General features: G+C 43.3%; 1 protein-coding gene across 1 annotated transcript; it reads right to left on the bottom strand.

Moving 5' to 3' along the window:
- Positions 1–4,227: 4,227 nt before the first annotated feature.
- Positions 4,228–13,775, bottom strand: LOC112244681 (coatomer subunit delta). The gene is made up of 10 exons (XM_024412410.2): positions 13,460–13,775; positions 11,978–12,241; positions 11,540–11,719; positions 11,237–11,442; positions 7,913–8,074; positions 7,585–7,750; positions 6,525–6,672; positions 6,279–6,387; positions 5,820–6,024; positions 4,228–5,680 (listed from the first exon to the last, which is right to left on the bottom strand). The coding sequence occupies exons 1-10, from the start codon at positions 13,460–13,462 to the stop codon at positions 5,591–5,593; spliced, it is 1,533 nt and encodes a 510-aa protein (XP_024268178.1). The 5' UTR covers positions 13,463–13,775; the 3' UTR covers positions 4,228–5,590.
- Between the last annotated feature and the right edge of the window lie 9,580 nt (positions 13,776–23,355).

Raw genomic sequence — 23,355 nt, 5'->3', positions numbered from 1 at the left:
TATTCTTCCCATGGTTCCTTCGATACTTTCGGCCTTTTACTTCCACTTCACATGACCTTGCGCTGATGTGCCAAGAATCCATGTGACATACTTGGCTTGAGGTGTCAGAAGCACTCTGACAGCTTGGCCTTGTTTAATTACAGGCAGATTTTTTTGCATTATCGTCATGGTAATGATTTGACTTGTCCTGACATGCAAGTTTGTGTGCCTGAACATCCCTAATGACCTTTGGTGCGAGGAGCTTGGCGGTTTTTGGCAACAGAAACATTCAGCGCTGTACAGGACTGCTGCCGAAGCCCTCTGTGTGAGTGTTTATACACGGCAAAATGGCTTGCCACACATCTGTGCCTTCCTGCATAGCCTTTGTGATGAGAGTCTTTGCTGTTTCACTGCTGACTCCGCCTAACCATTACTCTGACTGTGGTAGGGTGACGAGGTCACATGATGGAACTCCCGGGCATTTGCAAAAAAAAAAGCAATGTTTTGACTTGACTGAACAGGGGCCAATTATCCGAGTCAAGACTTTGCTTTTTTTTCAAAAGCCTGGGAGTTCCATCATGTGACCTCTTCACCCTATCCCAGTCAGAGTAATGGTTAGGCAAGTCAGCAGTGAAAATAGCAGACTCGTATTCATTATCCGTAACTACACCACCGTCAGGTATGCCATATCTGCTAAATTGCTGTTTATAACAGTCGATGATGCAAGTGTCTGTTGTGTCAATAATTTTCTCCACCTCCTAAAAATCTGAATAGTAGTCCACTATAATCTGAAAAGGAACATTCAATAAAATGTTGTAAGGCTACCCATCACATTCCCAATGTGTCAGAAGCTTACATACACTTTTCTCCCCAATTGGTACTTACAGTCTTGTCCAGTCGCTGCAACTCCGGTACAGACTCGGGAGAGGTGAAGGTCGAGAGCCATGTGTCCTCCGAAACACGACACTACCAAGCCGCACTGCTTCTTCCGTAAGCCAGCCGCACCAATGTGTCGGAGGAAACACTGTACAACTGGCAACCTTGTCAGCGTGCATGCGCCCGGCCCGCCAGAGGAATCACTAGAGCGCGATGGAACAAGGACATCCCGGACGGTGAAAACCTCTCCTAACCCAAACAATGCTGGGCCAATTGTGCGCTACCTCATTGGTCTCCCGGTCGCGGCCGGCTACGACACAGCCCGGGATCGAACCCGGGTCTGAAGTGACGCCTCAAGCACTGCAATGCAGTGCTGCGCCACTGGGGAGGCCCCGAAAAGGAACATTCTTGACTATGAACAGAACCATTCACACTTTAGACCAAGGACATGTTGATACAGTTGATGTCGGAAGTTTACATACACCTTAGCCGAATACATTTAAACTCTGTTTTTCACAGTTGCTAACATTTAATCTTAGTAAAAAATTCCCTGTCTTAGGTCAGTTAGGATCACCAGTTTATTTTAAGAATGTGAGATATCAGAATAATAGTAGAGAGAATGATTTATTTCAGATTTAATTTCTTTCATCACATTCCCAATGTGTCAGAAGTTTACATACACTCAATTAGTATTTGGTAGCATTGCCTTTAAATTGTTTAACTTGGGTTAAACGTTTTGGGTAGCCTTCCACAAGCTTCCCACAATAAGTTAGGTGAATTTTGGCCCATTCCTCCTGACAGAGCTGGTGTAACGGAGTCAGGTTTGTAGGCCTCCTTGCTCGCACACGCTTTTTCAGTTCTGCCCTCAAATTTTCTATAGGATTGAGGTCAGGGCTTTGTGATGGCCACTCCAATACCTTGACTTTGTTGCCCTTAAGCCATTTTGCCACAACTTTGGAAGTATGCTTGGGGTCATTGTCCATTTGGAAGACCCATTTGCAACCAAGCTTTAACTTCCTGACTGATGTCTTGAGATGTTGCTTCATTATATCCACATAATAATGTAATCTATTTTGTGAAGTGCACCAGTCCCTCCTGCAGCAAAGCATCCCCACAACATGATGCTGCCACCACCGTGCTTCACGGTTAGGATGGTGTTCTTCGGCTTGCAAGTATCCCACTTTTCGATGGTCATTATGGCCAAACAGTTCTATTTTTGTTTCATCAGACCAGAGGACATTTCTCCAAAATGTATGATCTTTGTCCCCATGTGCAGTTGCAAAACGCAGTCTGGCTTTTTTATGGCGGTTTTGGAGCAGTGGCTTCTTCCTTGCTGAGCGGCCTTTCAGGTTATGTCGATATAGGACTCGTTTTACTGTGGATATAGATACTTTTGTACCCGTTTCCTCCAGCATCTTCACAAGGTCCTTTGCTGTTGTCCTGGGATTGATTTGCACTTTTCGCACCAAAGTACATTCATCTCCATGAGACAGAACACGTCTCCTTCCTGAGCGGTATGACGGCTGCGTGGTCCCATGGTGTTTATACTTACGTACTATTGTTTGTACAGATGAGCATGGTACATTCAGGCATTTGCAAATTGCTCCCAAGGATGAACCAGACATGTGGAGGTTGACTATTTTTTTGATTTCTTGGCTGATTTCTTTTGATTTTCCCATGATGTCAAGCAAAGAAGCCCTGAGTTTGAAGGTAGGCCTTGAAATACATCCACAGGTACACCTCCAATTGACTCAAATGTTGTCAATTAGCCTATCAGAGGCTTCTAAAGCCATGACATAATTTTCTGGAATTTTCCAAGCTGTTTAAAGGCAGTCAATTTAGTGTATGTAAACTTCTGACCCACTTGAATTGTGATAGTGAATTATAAGTGAAATAATCTGTCTGTAAACAATTGTTGGAAAAATTACTTGTGTCATGCACAAAGTAGATGTCCTAACCGACTTGCCAAAACTATAGTTTTTTAAGAAGAAATTTGTGGATTGGTTGAAAAATGAATTATAATGACTCCAGCCAAAGTAGTATGTAAACTTCCGACTTCAACTGTACGTCATGTGGCTGCAGCGTTTCCTATTGCTGCTTAGGTAGATTAGTTTTACATATACTGCACACAGCCACAAAATGTTTAATTTCTTGGGTGCATGTTGGGCCAGAATACTGAGTCTCTGGCATTCCTGACACTGGCTTCGACCCCAGAGTGCCCTGCATGGATACGAGAATCATTAGGCGTCGAGTTTCTAGCACTACCACCCTGTCGCCTTTGTTATCGACCTCTTCCTGCATTGTGAGTTTGTCTCTATGTCCAGTAGTCCCTCACCAGCATGGGCATACTCTTTCTTGTGTCTGGCCAGCTTCTTAGGATAAAATACTGAAGCATTAACCCTTTATTCCCCTCGAAGGTTCTGTCACAGGCATGTGAACATCCCTTTTATCCTGTCTGCTTACGACCCCCGGCATTAGCGGGGGAGTCTGGGCCTCGCGCCTGCATGCTGTGCGGGCACTGGCTGCCTATGTGGAGCGGACACGGTCAGTGAGAACAGACCAGCTCTTTGTCTACTATGGTGAGTCTCCTGGGGGCTGGGTTATCAAAGCAGAGGCTCTCTCACGGGATCATGACACAATTACGACAGCATACCGCCTGGCTGGCAGGCCAGTGGTGGGGTCTGTGGTGGGGTCTGTGGTGGCACACTCAACACGAGGTGTGGCTGCGTCCTGGGCTCTACTGAAAGGAGTGCCCTCGCTGATATCTGTGCTGCGCCCAGCTGGGCTTCCTCTTGCACCTTTGCTAGGTACTAATCGGGTAAATGTGTCACGTCCCTCTGCGGTTGGTTCAGCGGTCCTGGGCATTGCCTCCCCTTCCGGGGACTGTGCCTGGACACCCCTTCCACTGACAGCCCCACGCTGGGACTTCGCCTCTGGCTGGCCAGATCCCTCTAGCACCGACGAAATCTGGTACGGGTATTCCAATGTAGGGAAACATAACGGAGGTTACGTATGTAACCATGATTATGTGAGCTATATGGATCACTCCAATCCTCTACGGTGCTAGAGGAGCCTCAAAAATTATGTAGAGAACATGTGTTGTGGCCACGGGGTCTATATATAGGGGTGGACCCCAGCCGCGACACAGGTAGATGGGAGTAACTCTGTAAATCCTCACCTCGGATGTATCCCTCAGCTGTGGAGTGATACCAATATATTGGAGTGATCCATGTAGCTCACATAACCATGGTTACGTACATAACCTTTGCTTTGCCCCATAGTTGCGCAAGCATCAGTTTTGTTGCTGAACAACCAACCGGTCTTTAACGTCATTGCAATGCATTAACTACCAAAAAAATCAAGACCGCAAAGTTGAATAATACACTTTAATCAATTAAAGATTTTTTGCTTCACATTTTATACTGGAATGTTATGATTCCCCATCTGTATTTCTTTACAGATAAAATGTCCCATCTAGCCATCTTCAAACCCCATTATCCAACCAACCGCATTGGAATTCTGGGAATACAAACAAAAACATCAAAACCAAAACATATGAAACCACTACATGTTGTCCTTTTGATTAAGTGGATTTTAAAGATCATCCGTTCATTATGGGAGTAAATGACTGGAGTCATCAGAGGGAGGTGGTGTCACTGGCAGGAGAGTCCTCCTCGCAGTAGGACCAAAGTATTCCCTCTATTGATGGTTGTTTGATATGAACCACAGTATATTGGTCGGCTCTTCCTTTTCAACGACTGATACGTTTGTAAATAGTCAACGGCGAGCTTGCTATGGAGCTTTTAAATGATTACTTTGAGAACTTCTATAGCCACAAACGCAGTGGTTTGCCTTGTGAATTGGCTGCTTACGCTTTTCCATCTTAACAGTTTCTCAATACCACAGCCAATACCTAAAGCTACATATTGAGATTAATCAATCTAATGAGAAAAAAAATGACTTTAGTGGGTAAACAGGTGCCATTCAAATGGATTTGCGGTGAACCTGCAGTTATGAAACAAAAACATGAAAGACCACCTAGGTAGTCCCACTTTCTTCAAAATCTGGTCCAATGTATAAAATACAAAATGTCTCTGGTAGAGGACGCATGACTCTTTTGGAGGTGAGGATGATTTTAATTACTCAACCTCAATAGCAGGGAAGATGAACCAGCTGAATACCGACTAGCTCCTCAGCCAACACAACAGGGTCATGTTCATTAGGCTCCAAATGGAAGAAAACTGACTGAATCAGGGAGGGACTAACTGGACTTAGATAATTAGAAAGGCTAATTTTATTTTTCCTCAAAATGAGAAAATATATATTTTTGTTTTCTGTTGCAAAACAGTGCGAATCTTTTTCCGTTTTGTGTTCTAGTGAACATGTCCCTAATGCCTGTCTGTAGCTAGTACGGATCCTACCCCACCACTTAACCAAGAGCACCACCCATCTCCCTGCTGCCCCTTTAGTCATCGTGTTTTGATTTCGCCTCTCCTCGGCGAATAACAGCATGTTTCGCTGCACGTTAAATCGAACTCTATATATACACACACACTGTAGATCTTTTTCTCTATCATACAAACATAAATACACCAATACTGCGCTCCACCGCGGGAAGGGCTTTTGAAGGGCTGGATCCTGTTGATGTGTACAGTCTCAAAATGTTCCACAGGCGGGCAGGCAGGCGAGTATTTATTTTGTCTTCTCTGGAGCTTTGACGTATATATTTTGTTTTTTACAGGATCTCGTATTTGTCGACGAGGAACGAAGTTTCTAAAGAGAATTTCACTGGTGCGTCTCCTTCTACGTGAGTCACTTTGGCAACCTGAGGGAATAGGAGGGGAAAGAATCAATGTAACGAGTGAAATGCAGGGATCGCAAGAGCATTGTGTTCCATCATTGACCGTAGGCCTAAACGGCCATAGTTAGTAAGCGTCGACGTAAAAAAAAAAGATTAAACTTGCCTGTATGTCGCAGTAATTGCGTTTGGACACAAAGGACACGTTGACGGGGAAGAAGTCGCTGGGTTGCCCGGCGACACTGAACTCCAGGCTGCCGCTTTTGTTTTTGGCATCTATGACGGGTAGGCTCCACTCTAGAACATTCCGTCTGCTGTCGTGCTTATACTCTCCGTCCACGTCTCCAACCACGGGTGCCCCAACTCCAGATCTGCACCAGGAAATACAACCATATACTGTAAACAACGCAACCATCAAACTTTAGGCTGGTTTACCTGGTCACAAATGAACCATAGTCTTATACTAAAAACCATCTCAATGGAGGAACTCCATTACCCATACTTCTTAGTCCAGGGCTATGCTTAAAAATCCATCTCTGGGAAACCAGCCAAAAGAAAACCCAGCAAGGTTATTATACAGTCAACACATTACAAGAAAAGTCATTTTTATCACCCATGTACTCACGGTATTGGGATAGCAATAACTACGTCGTTCAGTTCAAGGCTCTCCTCCTGCAGTTCATATTCTATGTTCACGTCGCAGCCAGTAGCGCTCTCTGAAGGCCAGCAGTTTACTACAGGCAAAACGAGGCACAATGACATTTAAAAATAGACTGTCGTTAACACTGAATAAATCCTACCACAGTAATTGCAGATCGAAGGTGGTGCCGGCAGGACGACGGGTGGAGAAAGGCATTGGAATGAGACTCACTGGTTAGAGGTATGAGGGCATCGTCTGTGCTTTGGAGCCTCCACTTCAGCACCCCCACGTCGTTGTCCAGGGGGAAAGACTTCTCGGGGTTCTTCAGACCAATCACAGAGTCTGAAGTGAAGAGCTTCTTATCTACGTTGGGATGTGTCTAAATACCAGGGGAGAGACAATCAATTCCAACACAGTGGACATTCACTACCTGGGCAAAAGTTTTAGAACACCTACTTTTATTTTTTTTATTTTTTTACTATTTTCCAAGTTGTAGAATAGTGAAGACATCAAAACTATGAAACACATATGGAATCATGTAGTAACAAAAAAAATGTGTTTGAGATTTCTTCTTCACCTCCCTTATCCTACCTCATTTACACACACTGTATATAGACTTTTTTTCTATTGTATTATTGACTGTTTATTCCATGCGTAACTCTGTGTTGTTTGTGTCTCACTGCTTTGTTTTATCTTGGCCAGGTCGCATTCTGTATACCACCCCTACCTTGTCACAACACAACTGATTGGCTTAAACACATTAAGGAGGCAATAAATTCCACAAATGAACTTTTATCAAAGCACACCTGTTAATTAAAATGCATTACAAGTGACCACCTCATGAAGTTGGTTGAGAGAATGCCAAGAGTGTGCAAAGCTGTCATCAAGGCGAAGAATAATATCAAATTATATTTTGATTTGTTTAACACCTTTTTGGTTATTACATAACCGATTACATGTGTAATTTCATTTCATAGTTTTGACGACTTCACAATTATTCAACAATGTAGAAAATAGTTAAAAAATTAAAGAAAAACCCTTGAATGGGTAGGTGTTAAAACTTTTGACCGGTAGAGTACATATCTCTGATATGGGATGAATTGTTACAGAAATCTTCGAATACATTGGGCCGTGTTCAGAAGGAGCACACGGGGAGAAACATTTTGTAATCGTGCTGAGGTTATTAGTCAAATAAGAACACTGGATTTTTCCACAACGTTGTGCCCTACTGGACACCATCCAGGAGTCTTAAACAAAAGGTCATGGGTCAGTCAGGATCTGAACAACTCACCTGCAGTTGTACTCCCTTCTTGTCGTAGTTGTTGACCATCAGGCGGATGCGGCTGACCTTGTCGTCGGTCACTCTCAGGGTGATCATGCCTAGGAGCTCCATGTTCTGTAGACCGCCGTCACGTCCACAGGTCAGGCTGATCTTCTCCTCAACTCTCATGTGGACACTGAGGAAAACATACACAGGTGTCAAGATTGAGGTTTTATCATCACACACACTGCAATCACACACGGGAATTATGTCAATAGTAAAGCACATGCACAGACATTGAATGCAAGATAAATCTTGGCTTACTATCAAAGATTAAAACTTAAGAGGAATAATGTACCTCTCCACATTAACTGGTGGCGGTAGGACATTGGACGCAAGCGAAGGCCTTTTCCCTGTGTTGGACGTGATGGTTTCCCCCTCCCCCCTGAGCTTGTCCACAAAGTTGTCCACCTCTTTCCCCCTGGCGCCCAGCTTGAGGGCTTTGCTGGATCCGGTCGGCCTGTGGGAGACACACGATCATCAGTACCAGCCTCTGTATCTGTGGCCCAGAGTTTTTCAAGGTCAGGTCTAGGGCTTTCCCGAAATTGTCAGCCGGTGATTGTCACGCAAATAACCATCGGTCTCACAGTAATTGACCGTTAATTAACAAACACATTTAGGATCTCCTGGCTTCCACCTATTAATAAGCCATTTTTAAAAAGTCTAATAAATCCATGTAATATTGCCTACTACACCTTCCCAATAAATCCAGTATTATATTAGACAGGTCTAAAGAAGTATGACATGAAGAAAATGCAGTCTATTTCAGAAGAAAAGGTACTTATGTGGCTATGCCAAATGGCTGTGGGCTATACTAGTTAATTTAGCAGACAAGATTTGCTTAGAATTCCATGGCATTATTTTATAGTATGAAGAATACAATTGAACAAAGCTAAATAAAATATGATATTTTCTCCAAAACGATTTGAGGGAGCACGCACACTATTCTGTGTTGAGCGGTTAACAAAGAAATAGGTACTCCTATATGCTTAATTTAGAGTTATTCATGTAACTTTAGTTGTTCTACAAAGGTTGGGCTATATGTTTTTATTTTTAATACATTGTAAGGCTGCAGGATGAGACTAATGATGATTTGAAAAAAGTTGCTTGAAAGGCATGAGCTCTGCTTTGTTTTTTTGCGCAAAAGTCGAATTCACAATTTCCCAAGCACTTGATAATGCCTCGAATTTCACGGAGGCATCCCCTTTTATGGCCGTAACGCACCCCAAAAAAATACATTCCTTTAAAAAAAGGCCCGGACTAGTGCGTTGTACCCTGCTCCCAGAGTGTGCTGCGCAATCCAAAGCGTCTCTCACTCACATGGCTCGCTGTCACGTGGTCGGCTATTTCTCACAGGCTACAAGTGAAGACAGACATCGGGGACGCAACTGCACACGCTTTTATCCAATTCCGAGATGCATATTGAAGATATTGGATGAACTGTCCACATTTACTTTTCGTCAGCCAACAAGATGAGTAGGCCTAACGAACAGCAAAAGCACTAGCCAAAGTCATCTACTATCCCACATAGTACAAACGTCGACCTATTTTGTGCAGGAAATAAGTATTCCAAACAGTCTGGGACAGTTATGGAATGCGATAGATCCCAAAATAATACAACCACTAGCTTAAAAAAATGTTTTATGCAATGTGGCTGACACAACAGATCAGAACATTTAGCTTAAAATGTTGATAAACTATTAGGCTATTTCTTCACATTATAAGCACAGCAATGTGCGCATGGTAGTAGGCTAAAGGCGCAAATGTTTCCCGGGAAAACACCATTATCAAAAGTGACCGAAAAATTTAATTATGCATGTAATGCTATTATTATAAAGGTGCATTTTTATGGTGAAAATTAACTTCACCAAACTTGAAACTCATGCGCTGCTTATATATGCCAGTTAGGCACTACACCCCTTGTAAAGCGGATTAATGTGCTTAATTTTTAAGACGTTATTTGGCCACTTTACTTGTGATACAAACCGTATTAAAACATTTAGGCCTATAGGCTAGGCTACATAAGGTGTGCGACCATGGTTCGAAGGAAGGCAGCAAAAAAAGGCAAAGGCATTGTTTCTTATGCTGAGCATCATTCACAAGTGATAGGCTAATATTGTCACCCATCAGACTATTCTTGGTTTAATCTCATCTTTACATATACTAAATAATAATGTGTGTGTGATATTTGTTCGAATGGACCATTAACATGCACCTGTATCGAAACAGGGGCAGCGGGGAATAAATACATGTCATCTTTGCGCTTAAATAGCGAACAGACGACGCATTTCCCAGTGGTTTATTTTCATGGCAGCCAGCTAGGCCATACTCCTGATCTAAATATAAGCAATGTGCTTAATATTAGGAAAGTTGAGAAATCAATAATAGGCCTAGCTTATAGAAAGCTGATGGGATCCTCTTCTTTTTATTAGCAGCCATCACACTGTTTTCTCCCTATTTGCATAGCCTATAGAAATGTTGCAAAACATGAGCTGATGGGCTCTCATTAACTGTTTGATTAGATTTTTGAATACATTTGCATTGATGTTAGAGTGATTAGAGGGACAAAAGAGTGCTAAGTACCAGGCTGTTAGCAAGTTTGGTAGGCCGCTGATGACCAGCATCAGAGCTTGGAGAAGCCTAATTACCGTGACTAAATGGTCATGTGGAATTTGACTGCCTTCATGACTCGTTGACCTCCGGTGTGGCTGTAACATGGTCACCGCAACAGCCCTAGTCAGGACACGTTCAGGGTGAGAAATGAACACCCGCTATTTGCGGGCAGAATTTTGGGCATTGGCGGGAAAGAATGTCTTTCACCAGCCACATTGGTGGCTGGTAGAAGTTTGTCGAATTGACGAAAGGCTACTAAAGTGTTTCTTGTCTAGTTACATCATTTTTGTTCCAATGCCAAGTTGTTTTTCCAACATTATTTTGCTGCAACTGTCTGTTGCTAACGCAGATGCAGAGATTCTCAATAACAGTTACCATGGTAATGGCCCCCCTTGAAGAGGCAGCTGAACATTTGTCTCACCTAATGACTCAAATGTGTCTGGGTTACACACTCCAAAACCATTTTATTCATAAACTTTATGTCATGTCTTATCATTAAAACACTCACATATTTTAATTGTGCTCAATTTATTTGTGTTCTCATAAATATCAACTTATGTACTCTTTGTAAAAAATGGCAGTGTCAGAGCTCTGAACTAATAACAATAAATATGCCGTTTCACTCAGCATTTTGTGGCAGGGCAGGCACTTTGTTGATGTTCAGTTGTAGAACAGTTTATTTGTTTCACTATTTTAACTAAATGATTGCTTTAAACATACATCGGTTAAAAGACTTAGGTCACAAAAATGAAATTGAATGGAGCAATATACCACATTACTTCTTACTATGAATACATTTCTTGTTTTAGAAACAACACAAAAGAGGTGGCTGGTCGATTTTATCATCTAACTGCCACAGTGGCTGTTGGACCAAAAATAAAATTTCCCACCCTGGTCACATTATCAGGACAAACTGGGCCCTAACTGCCAATCACTGTGTATTGGAGCACAGTCTAAGACAATTATACACACAATCAAATTCAACACCGAAATTCCATCATTTCCGTACCTGACTGGGACGGTAGCCATCTTGGGTTTCTCGGGTTCGATGATGGTGTCTGTGATGATGGACCCCGAGGACATGCTGCTCATCCCGGCACTGCCGAAGCCGCCGAAGCCCGGCACCTTCTTCCCCGAGCGCTCGGCGTCTCGCCTGATCTGCTGCAGCTCTTTAGCCTTTCGCCGCATCTCTGCTTTGGCCTCTCGCTCCTGGGTCTGTGGGGCCCGAGCAGATGAGGAAGAACGTTTAAATCGTGGTTGCTATAAGCTAATGCCACACGTCCTCTGGGCGTTTTAGCAACAAGTGTCTCACCTCTCTGACTGCCCGGAACACCTTCTCCTCGTGAGAGTCCATCTCGGTGAAGGTGCGGATCTGGGCCAGGTTGACGTTCTCCCTGTAGCCCAGGGCCACGATCTCGTCGAAGGCGAATATCAGGTCAAAACAGTGGTCTGAGATTTCCCCTTCCTCCAGCACACGGCAATACTCTGGGATCTGAAAACAGAAAACCACAATTGAATGCTTCCATATCAAACCAAAAGTCATAATACCGTTCTAGTTTCTAGTGGGATATGATCCCATTTGAAGTTATTGGTGAGATGGATAAACTCTGAACTCGTAAGCAGCAATGGGCTGCTATAGCGTAGGGTTATCCCCTGTGCTGCTCCCAGCCTGTCGTGTGTGTGTGGGTCCTGGATACTATGGCTGCAAAATCTCTGTGTAATGGACCAATAAAGATGTGTCGGATCGTACCACGCGTGAGAAGAGCCGCAGCGTCTCCAGGTCTTCCAGGATGTTGCTGTTCTTGGTGGTGACCAGCACCATGTAGAGCTTGTCCAACGGCTGGTAGACGTAACGCACGCTCTCCGTCTCCACAAACGTGTGCTGCTTGCCCAAGCCCATGAGCTTGGGGAAAGCAGCCAGCAGGCCCTCGACACGCGTCCGGGTCATCTCCACAAACTGCCGTGACACGATGGCTTTGCCTGCCTTGGTGCACACCGCCGCTGCCAAAAGCACCTGCAGCGATCAGAGAGAATCACAAACATCCATTAATAAGTGGGATGTCTCCATTAATGGATGACAGAGTGATAGACAGGGTAACCATATGTGGTACAAATATGTGGGCCAAGAAAGGTAGTTATGTGCCAATTTACTTAGAAAGCAGATTCCGACCCTATCGTTAAGCTTGTTTACACACTGAGCTGCACTGGGGTCAGAAAGCAATCATAGTTACATTAAGACACCGTGAAACCAGCGTATGATATGGTTCGGAAAACATACCTCAATGCAGGGACGGGATATTCTAAGGCTAGCTAGCATGAGGACAAAAGGGTAGTTTCCCAGGGGGGAAAAAAGCAGTATTTTAATTTTCTTGATCTATCAGGGTGTAAAGGTCAAATTTGGAGTACAGTGGCATATCCCATCCCTGCATTGAGGTACGTTTTCTGACCCATATCTCACACAAGCTTCATGGTGTCTTAATGTAACCATGATTGCGTTCTGACCCCAGTGAAGTTCAGTGTGTAAACAAGTGTAAAGATATGCCCACCCTATGCTGGCTACAATTTGCTATATGTGAAAAATCACTTACCATCACAGAATACCAGGACCAAGGCACGAAAACGCATTGATCCAAATTACTTAATTTACTAGACTTAAATTTACTAGATTACGCAATGCAAATCAATCACAATGTCATACAGCCAAGTTCCATTGGTTGACATATCACGATAACTAATGTTAGCTAGTTAGTTAACTAGCCTACCAAGGCCAAGTATTTAACGTTACCAGCCAACATAGCTTAACACAGTTAGCAGACAGCAAACAGTAGACAACCAGTGAAATGTAAAGATCAATCTAGCTAACTTAGTTAAATTGTAGCTAGCTAGTTACCTAGTTACCTAGTAAACTTAGCCAGCTAGCGTTAGCTAACTGAACTGTCACCAAGCACTAGTAGCTGACACTTGTGGTAACGTTAGCTAGTTAACTTAGCTAGCTTACTAACATCGATACGTTACATTACATTACAACGCTGCTAAGTAATAGTAGCATTATATAGTTAATAAGTTAGCAAATAACCTTGAGTGGCTACCTTTGTGGTTGTTTGTCAAGTGAAGTTTGATTTGCTTCTCAATTCATTGTGCCAAGGGGCTAGCTAATGATAGCAAGCTAACGTTTGTTGTTATGATTAAGCTAAGCGGAAAAGATGAAGACTTGAAATGTGACTGTGCTCACCATTGTTGGTCTCTCTTTAGGAAAACAATCTTTAATCTCAGATGGTTAGTAAAACGATCTTCAATCTCCGTTGGTGTTTGCTCAGTCGAGTTCCAGTAAATCTAAAGCGCTTTTAGAAAGAAAATATAGTTGGATAGCTAGCTAAACTGCTTGTTGCTTGTAGTGCTTCACTGTGAGTTACTTCAATATGGCAGCCAAGCAGAGCCACGTCTCCAACCAGCGGAGTTGCTTCCTTGATAAACCACTCGTTCGCTTTGTCGTAGAAAACTTCAGAACGTCAAAAGTTGCGCGATGTGTGCTTGAACCAAAGAGATCGAGCACAGATAGAACGAGACCGATATTTCCCCGGATGTAGAAATGTGAAGCATCCGCTTGTCGTTTCATCTCACTACCAAATATGGTAGTGAGAGGAAGCCCACTGGCCAGCAGTGGGAGAAGATGGAACCAGGTGGATTTTGGCCGAGATTCTGCACATTTTCTCATCGATGAAACATTTGAGCTCAATATAGTTTTCTGTTCCCAACACTAAAATCTGTTATGAACAGAGTGGAGTAAGTTTTGTAGACTTTACCCTTTACAACATGTATTTTTTTTAAATTGCGTTATTTAGAAGGAGTGCAAAGGGCAATTGAGTTATTGCACGTGTGCACTTCACAGAGTAAGCGTTCCCTAACGAAAATATGCAGATACATGCTAGAACTCGCCAATAGGATCTCACTAGCTCATGCTTGTTTCTGCCCACCTCCTTACTTGTTCTTCCCACGATGACGCACTTGTTCCCATTGGAAATGACTACCTTGGTTTAGTTATAAAACTCTTTGGATCGCATCCAACTTGTAAATGCATACACCGCCACCTACTGTACTGGTCCGTGAGGCAATTCATGGACTACCAACATTCAATTATTTGATGTGGTAATACAAGTTGAGGAAAAGGAAAGTTGCCCTGCCAACTATTAGCACTCTAAAAAAATCCACCATCCCATTCCACTATTTAACCATATCTAGTCTTACTCCAGACCGATGGTCTGAGAGTACATGACACTAACACCCCCTACAACTGTTCTGCAGTAAATCCCCCAATCCCAAGTACTTCTTCGCCACCGCAAACTCTATTTTCTGTGACTTTCGATCCACTTCTGCAATACAATTGACAGCCATGGCTATAAATGCTATAAAGTCCACCTTACTGAGGCACATATGCTTCCCATCACTCTCTCTAGGTCTTTGCCTACTCACACGAATCCTCTCAGGATCCCTCACCTAGTACCCATCTTTCTCTACCACTTTCTTCACTGCTTCGGCATACAACACTTTCTGTACTACTATAACTCTGGCTACCTCAATCTGCCTTTCTCTCACCGGACACCTCCGAACGCCAGCCCCATGGTCACCCCCAAAACTGAGACATATAACTTTCTCCACCGATACCACACATCCTTCATCTCATGCCCACCGGCACACTTCTCACATCGAGGCATCTCCCTCCACACTGCTGCAACATGCCCATAAACTTGACACCTAAAACACTTTTTTTTGTGTTGTCGGAACAAAAACTCTCACAGGAAATTGACACTTCCTACCTTGACATAATCTGGTATAGACTCAACATGACAGATAATGTCTTCTCCGTTTCCCCATGCTCTCCACCGGAATCTTCCATTTCAACTGCTCCGCCTCAACACTTAATGCAACCCCGTTATCACTCCTTTCAACGGCGCCCTGCTCCGAAGAGCAAAGCAAGTTGCAAATCTTGTCCCTAATCGTGTAATCCAGAGCGCCCGCTCCTTCTGGGCGGAGGAAACACGATAAATCATCACGAGTCCACTCCGAGTCACCTTCACCAACCTCTTCTCCACCCAATCTGACACCACATATGGATCAGCCAAAATGCAAGGATTCATTCTCTATAAATCTTACTCACACTCAGCCAGAATCATCCTTATTCTCCCCAGGATGAGGACTGAACTCGATGGTCCTCACCGCAGGTACTTCATCCTCACTTTCGCCAGGTTCCGTCTCTGAACTACTGGAGCATGTATCCCTCTTTTTGCACATGACGCCAGTGGCAAACAAAAACAAAAAATGTGGGATGCATGCCAGCAAAGCCACTACACTAAACAATACACTAATTGCACGAAAACAGTGACAAACGATGCCCACAAACTGTTAGGGCCAACTGTACATAAAGATCTCAGCAGTCTCAACACCTTACCACTGATACACCTGGCTATCAGCAGAGCCTTGTCTGGCAGCGAAACAGTTCATTCAGTCTAATTTACTGCCTTTAAAAGAAACATGGCTGATATGACTGACTTGCTTAAACAAATGTGGTTTCTACTGACAATTGAGATGTACAAACTATGGCATAAGGGGATGACAAGCAGATAAGAGGTGATCCATAATTTCGATTAAGACATTAATGAGCGAGCTAGGATGACATAATCAAAATAACTATTTGTTCAGCACTTTTGAAATGTACAGGGACAGAATTCAGAACATGGGCCATTCTTGCAGTGTTCTCTGTGTACACCAAGTCAGAACCGTATGATAAATAAAGGGGATATAAAGCAGACAATGATCGCTCTAACAATATTCGATGATCACATTTCTCTAAAACAGGTTATAGGCTACATGTGCACTACTAAGTCAGAACAGTAGGTGAAATGAAGAGGTGAAAATATACAAAATTACTAGGGTGAAGCACACGGGCAACTAACAGCTTACTACAGAACATACACTTAGTATTACTTTCTTAGCTACAGTATAAATATCTCTCTGGTATATTACATAATGTATGCAGCTGCATACAAGACATTTTTGGACTCACGTTGTTGTGTTGTGCTTACTTGATCAGAAAGGTGCCGAGGGTCCTTCGTGGGCAAATTTTGTCATCAAAGTCTGGCATGCTCTGGATTTATGGTGCTTTCAAGACAACTTGGAACTCGGAAAAAAACAAGGTCGAATCATGATGACTTTAAATGGTGGAAGCCCTCAATGGTAATGTCCATGCTTAAACAGTTTATAACTACTACTATCTCTATGGCTTGAACACGTTTTTGAACAGAGAAAAAAACTAGAAATAGGCTAGATAGGTAATCCAACATTTCAGAAAAGAGGATTGGGCTTGGAAAGTAGCTTGCTCTCCAGTCTTGATCCTTTCTTTTATAGCTCAATGATATTGGTCTTGAAGAAGACAGTGGTCAACTGCACACATTTTACTCATAAATTGTCAATGCACAAAAAAGTCCATTCTTACTGAATTGGCTCATTTTGCTAGTGAAATGTACTTTAAATCGATAAAACACCTTAATAAGAAAACCAGCAAATAAACTCAGCAAAAAAAGAATGTCCTCTCACTGTCAACTGTGTTAATTTTCAGCAAACTTAACATGTGTAAATATTTGTATGAACACAACAAGATTCAACAACTGAGACATAAACTGAACAAGTTCCACAGACATGTGAATAACAGAAATGGAATAATGTGTCCCTGAACAAAGGGGGGGAGTCAAAATCAAAAGTAAGAGTCAGTATCTGATGTGGCCACCAGCTGCATTAAGTTATGCAGTGCATCTCCTCCTCATGGACTGCGCCAGATTTGCCAGTTCTTGCTGTGAGATGTTACCCCACTCTTCCACCAAGGCACCTGCAAGTTCCCTGACATTTCTGGGGGGAATGGCCCTAGCCCTTACCCTCCGATCCAACAGGTCCCAGACATGCTCAATGGGATTGAGATCCGGGCTCTTTGCTGGCCATGGCAGAACACTGACATTCCTGTCTTGCAGGAAATCACGCACAGAACGAGCAGTATGGCTGGTGGCATTGTCATGCTGGAGGGTCATGTCAGGATGAGCCTGCAGGAAGGGTACCACATGAGGGAGGAAGATGTCTTCCCTTTAACGCACAGCGTTGAGATTGCCTGCAATGACAACAAGCTCAGGCCGATGATGCTGTGACACACCACCCCAGATCATGATGGACCCTCCACCTCCAAATCGATCCCGCTCCAGAGTACAGGCCTCGGTGTAACGCTCATTCCTTCGACGATAAACATGAATCCGACCATCACCCCCGTTGTGACAAAACCGCAACTCATCAGTGAAGAGCAGTTTTTGCCAGTCCTGTCAGGTCCAGCGACGGTGGGTTTATGCCCATAGGCGACGTTGTTGCCGGTGATGTCTGGTGAGGACCTGCCTTACAACAGGCCTACAAGCCCTCAGTCCAGCCTCTCTCAGCCTATTGCGGACAGTCTGAGCACTGATGGAGGGATTGTGCATTCCTGGTGTAACTCGGGCAGTTGTTGTTGTCATCCTGTACCGCAGGTGTGATGTTCGGATGTACCGATCCTGTGCAGGTGTTATTACACGTGGTCTGCCACTGCGAGGATGATCAGCTGTCCATCCTGTCTCCATGTAGCGTTGTCTTAGGCTTCTCACAGTACGGACATTGCAATGTATTGCCCTGGCCACATCAGCAGTCCTCATGCCTCCTTGCAGCATGCCTAAAGTACGTTCACGCAGGGACCCTGGGCATCTTTCTTTTGGTGTTTTTCAGAGTCAGTAGAAAGGCCTCTTTAGTGTCCTAAGTTTTCATAACTGTGACCTTAAATGCCTACCGTCTGTAAGCTGTTAGTGTCTTAACGACCGTTCCACAGGTGCATGTTCATTAATTGTTTATGGTTCATTGAACAAGCATGGGGAACAGTGTTTAAACCGTTTACAATGAAGATCTGTGAAGTTATTTGGATTTTTACGAATCATCTTTGAAAGACAGGATCCTGAAAAAGGGAGGTTTCTTTTCCAAAAGGTTTCAGTGTGTGACCAAGAACACATTTGCAAGTACCATTTTTAGATGTTCGTGAACGCAGCCAAAATACAAAGAAGTTAAATGACGTTCCATGGCGTGACGTCAGAAGGGCACCGGCAGTCGGCAGAATTTACCCTAGCTACACAGTACCCTAGAACACAGTAGGCAGCAGATGGAATATCCAAGCCTCAACAGAAGACGGCAGGCATGCTAGCTAGCCATGGCAAGGAGACCAATTACTTGATTAATTATTGATTACAAATTGATTCCTCTGGTTTATGCCAAAAGATTTAAGGAATATGTACCATTATAAATGAGACTCAAACAGGATTTATGAAGGGCCGTCACATATGCTCTAACATTCAGTTAGTCTTGGACCTTCTAGATTATTCAGATGCAATTGACTCAGATGTGGTTGTCTTATTTTTGAACTTCTGTAAAGCCTTTGACACAATTGAAAATTAATTTCTCTTCAGGTCACTTAAACTTTTTGGCTTTGGTGAAAATGTTATTAAAGTCATTCGCATGTTTTACAAAGACATAAATAGTTCTGCGTTACTTAACCTTAATACATCCAAAAGATTCAGTATCAACAGAAGTGTTTGACAGGGATGACCAATTTCGCCATTTTCTATTCCTTTTGGTTGTGGAACTTCTATGTCTAGATATTCTGAATATTGCAAATCTGTATGGCTTAACCATTTTTAACAAAGAAATCAACATTTCCCAACTGGCTGATGATACTGTTTTTAAGAGACCAAGACCAGGTTGCCCATGCCCTTAATGCGATCACTGCATTCTCTATTGCATCAAATTAAAACTGAATTAAAACTGATTAAAACTGAATGTTTCTAAATGTGAAATCACATGTTTATATGACTCTGATGAGAAATAGAAAATATTCCTTTAAAAGGACTGTATTAAATATTTAGGAATACATCTGTCAAAAACAAACACTTATGAATTTCTCTCCTAAAATTAAGAAAACCCTAAATATATTTAAGAATTGGCTACAAAGGGATCTTTTTGTACATGGGAGAGTGCTTCTGTCCAAGGCAGAGGGACTGTCTCGCTTTGTGTACCCCTCATTATCTTTATTTGTAAATCCCTCTACTTGTAAAGAGATCAACAAGACCTTTCTTGACTGGGAAAATAAGTCTCAAACTGAAAAAGTCAGTCCTCTCTAATAGAAGAGCTGAAAGCAGTTTGGAAGTGTTGGGTTTTGTTGACATAAATAACATTTAAGATCAACTGGTTGAAAGGATGTTTGATCAATATTGATTCAATACGGTATTTCGTTCCAAATAATGTGTTTAATAAGTTGGGAGGTCTTCAATTTGTACTGAAACTTAATTATATTCCTGAAAGATTACCCACTAAATTGGCTAGGTGTCACCAATAAGCTTTAATGGCCTGGAAAATATGTTTCCTGCACAATTTTTCCCAGCATAAAGCTCTTTTGTGAAATAATTCAGACATAACTGTAAGGAAGAGGAATGTTGACGTTGTTCTTGATGTTTTTGACAACAGGGTGTAATGAATACGATGGGAGACAGAGTGCTGGTTTCTAGCGCAAGGCGCAGCAGGTGTTTATTGGCAAAGGAACCCAGGAAGAGGCAGGTAGCTGTGTCCAGGGACAGACAGAAGATCATACACAGGGACTCCAAAACAGAAACAGTACATGCAGCGAAAAGGCTAATGAAGTCCTGGAGAGCAGGCAAGAGGTATACGACAGGAAATCTGACAGGCAGGGAATAGGCAAAAAGGCGGCCAAAAGAGGACGGCCAAAAACGACGATACACAGGAGGACTAATATGGAAATGAACAGCGCTCCAAGTAGACCTTGTAATAAAAACAAACAATACCTCACATTGATGGGGTGCAAAGAACTGAACCAAATAGTGTGTGTAAATGACATACAGGTGTGTGAAAATGTGGTCAGAATTCATGTGATTGGGATCTGGAGAGGGATCTGGAGAGTGAGCTGTGTTCAGGGGATCTACGTTTTTGAGAGTGTGAGTTGAAAGCAGACATTTCTCAGGGGTAATATTCTTACATATGAACAATTCATAACATTGAATGAGTTTCCAATACCTTTCAGAGAGTTTATTTCTGTGATCAAAGCCATTCCCAGTGGTCTAACTACACTAATGAAAACTAATTTAAGCTTTGGTAATGATCACAAATTTTATCCAGAACTTAGTTTGGAAGGCGTGGGCTTACTTGAGAAATCTTGTTGTAGTAAATATATAAGACAAATTTTCCGTTCACAGAACTTGTCACGTTCATTGGAATGAATATCGGACCAAGGCGCAGCGATGTGGAGTTCAAATAAACAATAAACTAACAACGAACCGTGACAACAGAGCTGCTACATGCACTAACTCAAAACAATACCCTATGAACCCAGGTGGGAAAAACAGCTACTTAAATATGATCCCCAATTAGAGACAACAATTACCAGCTGCCTCTAATTGGGAATCATACACAATCACCAACATAGAAAAACAAACCTAGAACCCCACATAGAAATAATAAACTAGACTAACCCCCCAGTCTCTCCCTGACCTACTCTACCATAGAAAATAAGGACTCTCTGGTCAGGACGTGACAGTACCACCCCCCCCAAAGGTGCGGACTCAAAACGGAGGGTTAGGGGTGGGGGGACCCAGGCTGAACACTGTGCCTGGACTGGACCTAGATTCCGAGGAGCGAGACTGGACACCGTCCCTGGCCTGGACATCGGTGCAGAGGAAGACTCCTGCCATGGAGCTGGACTGGACGCAGTGTCTGGACTGGGCATCGGCGCAGGGGAAGGCTCCCGCCATGGAGCGGAACTGGACGCTGTGCCTGGACTGGGCACCAACACAGAAGAAGTCTCTGGCCTTGGAGCTGAACTGGACGCCGTACTCAGACTGGGCAATGGCAAGGGGAAGGCTCCGGCCATGGAGCTGGAGGTTCCGGACCGTTGACCGTCGCAGGAGGTTCCGGACTGGGAAACGTCGCCGGAAGCGCTGGACTGGGAAACGTCGCCGGAAGCGCTGGACTGGGAAACGTCGCCGGAAGCGCTGGACTGGGAAACGTCGCCGGAAGCGCTGGACTGGGAACCGTCGCCGGAAGCTCTGGACTGGGAACCGTCGCCGGAAGCTCTGGACTGGGAACCGTCGCCGGAAGCTCTGGACTGGGAACCGTCGCCGGAAGTCTGGTGCGTGGGGCCGGCACTGGTGGTACTGGACTGGTGACACGCACCTCAGGGTGAGCGCAAGGAGCAGGCACAGGACGTACCGGACTGGGGAGGCACACTGGAGGCCTGATGCGTGGGACTGGCACAGATTGCACCGGACTGGTAACATGCTCCTCCAAACGCCTGCGTTGCCGCATACTCCTTGCCAACTCCATTCTCCGGTATCCCTCCTCGCACTGTTCCAGTGACCCCCAGGAGGGTTCTGGCACTCTCCCTGGGTCGACCGACCACCTCTACCTCGTCCCATGTTGTCACTGGTTCACACCTCGGCTCCACCGACCACCCCGTGCTCCCCCCCAAAATAAATTTGGGCTGTCTTTTGGGCTTTCCTTGTGGCTGCGAACCCCGGCCTCGTCGCTGTTCTCCCTTCTCTCTTTGAGTCTCCCACCATGGAAGGCGATCCTGTCCTCCCAGGATTTCTTGCCAAGTCCAGGATCCCTTCCCGTCCAGAATCTCCTCCCAAGTCCATATTACCCTCTCCTCCTGGGCACGCTGCTTTGTCCTGTTGTGATGGGATATTCTGTCACATTCGTTGGAATGAATATCGGACCAAGGTGCAGAGGATGTTGAGTTCCACATTATTTAATAGAAAGTGAAACGAAGCAAAAACAAATAAACAATAAACTAACAACGAACCGTGACAACAGAGCTGCTACATGCACTAACTCAAAACAATATCCCATAAACCCAGGTGGGAAAAACAGCTACTTAAATATGATCCCCAATTAGAGACAACGATTACCAGCTGCCTCTAATTGAGAATCATACACAATCACCAACATAGAAAAACAAACCTAGAACCCCACATAGAAATAATAAACTAGACTAACCCCCCAGTCTCGCCCTGACCTACTCTACCATAGAAAATAAGGACTCTCTATGGTCAGGACGTGACAGAACCAACTGTCTGGAAAAAAAGCTTGGTTAAGGCCTTGCAAATATTGTATACCAAACAAATGTAAGGAAGTACACTTTCAAATTCTACATAAGATATATCCATGTAATTCTATGTTGTCCATATTTGTGCCTATTGATATCTGTGTTTTCTGTGAAAAAGGTGAGAATCTGACTCACTTGTTCTTTGAATGTAAATTTGTGTCAGAATTTTGGGAAAACCTTGCAGAATACTTATTTATCATTTTGAACACTACCAATGTTTTTAACACGAAGGATACAGTATGTTACTTTTGTAATGATAACAAGACCATTGAAATAATAGTGATTTTTCTTATTCTTGTTGCCAAATACTTTATACACAAACAAAAAGTACAGAATTCTATACCAAAATTACACATGTTTTTGATTGAATTTAATCATCTTGTTAAGACATTATCCCTAGTTAATAACAACAAGAATAACATATTCCTGAATCATTATAATTCGTTTTTTTTCAGAATGAATACAATTGCACTAGAATTGTTAATTAAAAAAATATTTTATTGATATTTTTTAGTATGTATGTTTTAGTGTTTTCTTGTTAATACCTGTGTTTTGTTTTGTTAGACATGTTTGATGTAGCAATGTAAGTTGATTTTTGTATTATGAATAATACAAACATTTAAAAATAAATTACCCTAGTTACAAATGCCCTTTTCATCCCTGTTTACAAGGAATTAGCTATATTCTCATGGATTTGCATGTCGCGAACAATTGTCACTGACAAAGACAATACTCGCGGATCGTTATTGCTACACTGAGATGTCGAGAGAGGAGAATTCCCAGGTGAGAGACTTGGCTAGTTAGCTAGCATTCTGCATAACAGTCATACCTCACTGATAATATTCCGCGCAGTGAGACATGCGCCGTTTTTACAACCAAGCCGGAACGCTCTGATTGGTTCACTC

Source organism: Oncorhynchus tshawytscha, linkage group LG13, assembly GCF_018296145.1.
Source record: "Oncorhynchus tshawytscha isolate Ot180627B linkage group LG13, Otsh_v2.0, whole genome shotgun sequence".
Classification (NCBI taxonomy): Eukaryota; Metazoa; Chordata; class Actinopteri; order Salmoniformes; family Salmonidae; genus Oncorhynchus; species Oncorhynchus tshawytscha.
This window is presented reverse-complemented; position numbering and strand designations above follow the sequence as displayed.

Bases quoted from the DNA above. Each gene is read 5' to 3' on its own strand.
- LOC112244681 (XM_024412410.2), bottom strand. The intron at 8,075-11,236 runs GTACGGAAATGA...TGTCTCCCACAG, and splicing joins ATGGCTACCGTCCCAGTCAG to GCCGACCGGATCCAGCAAAG. The intron at 6,025-6,278 runs GTGAGTACATGG...TTCCTGGTGCAG, and splicing joins GTTATTGCTATCCCAATACC to ATCTGGAGTTGGGGCACCCG.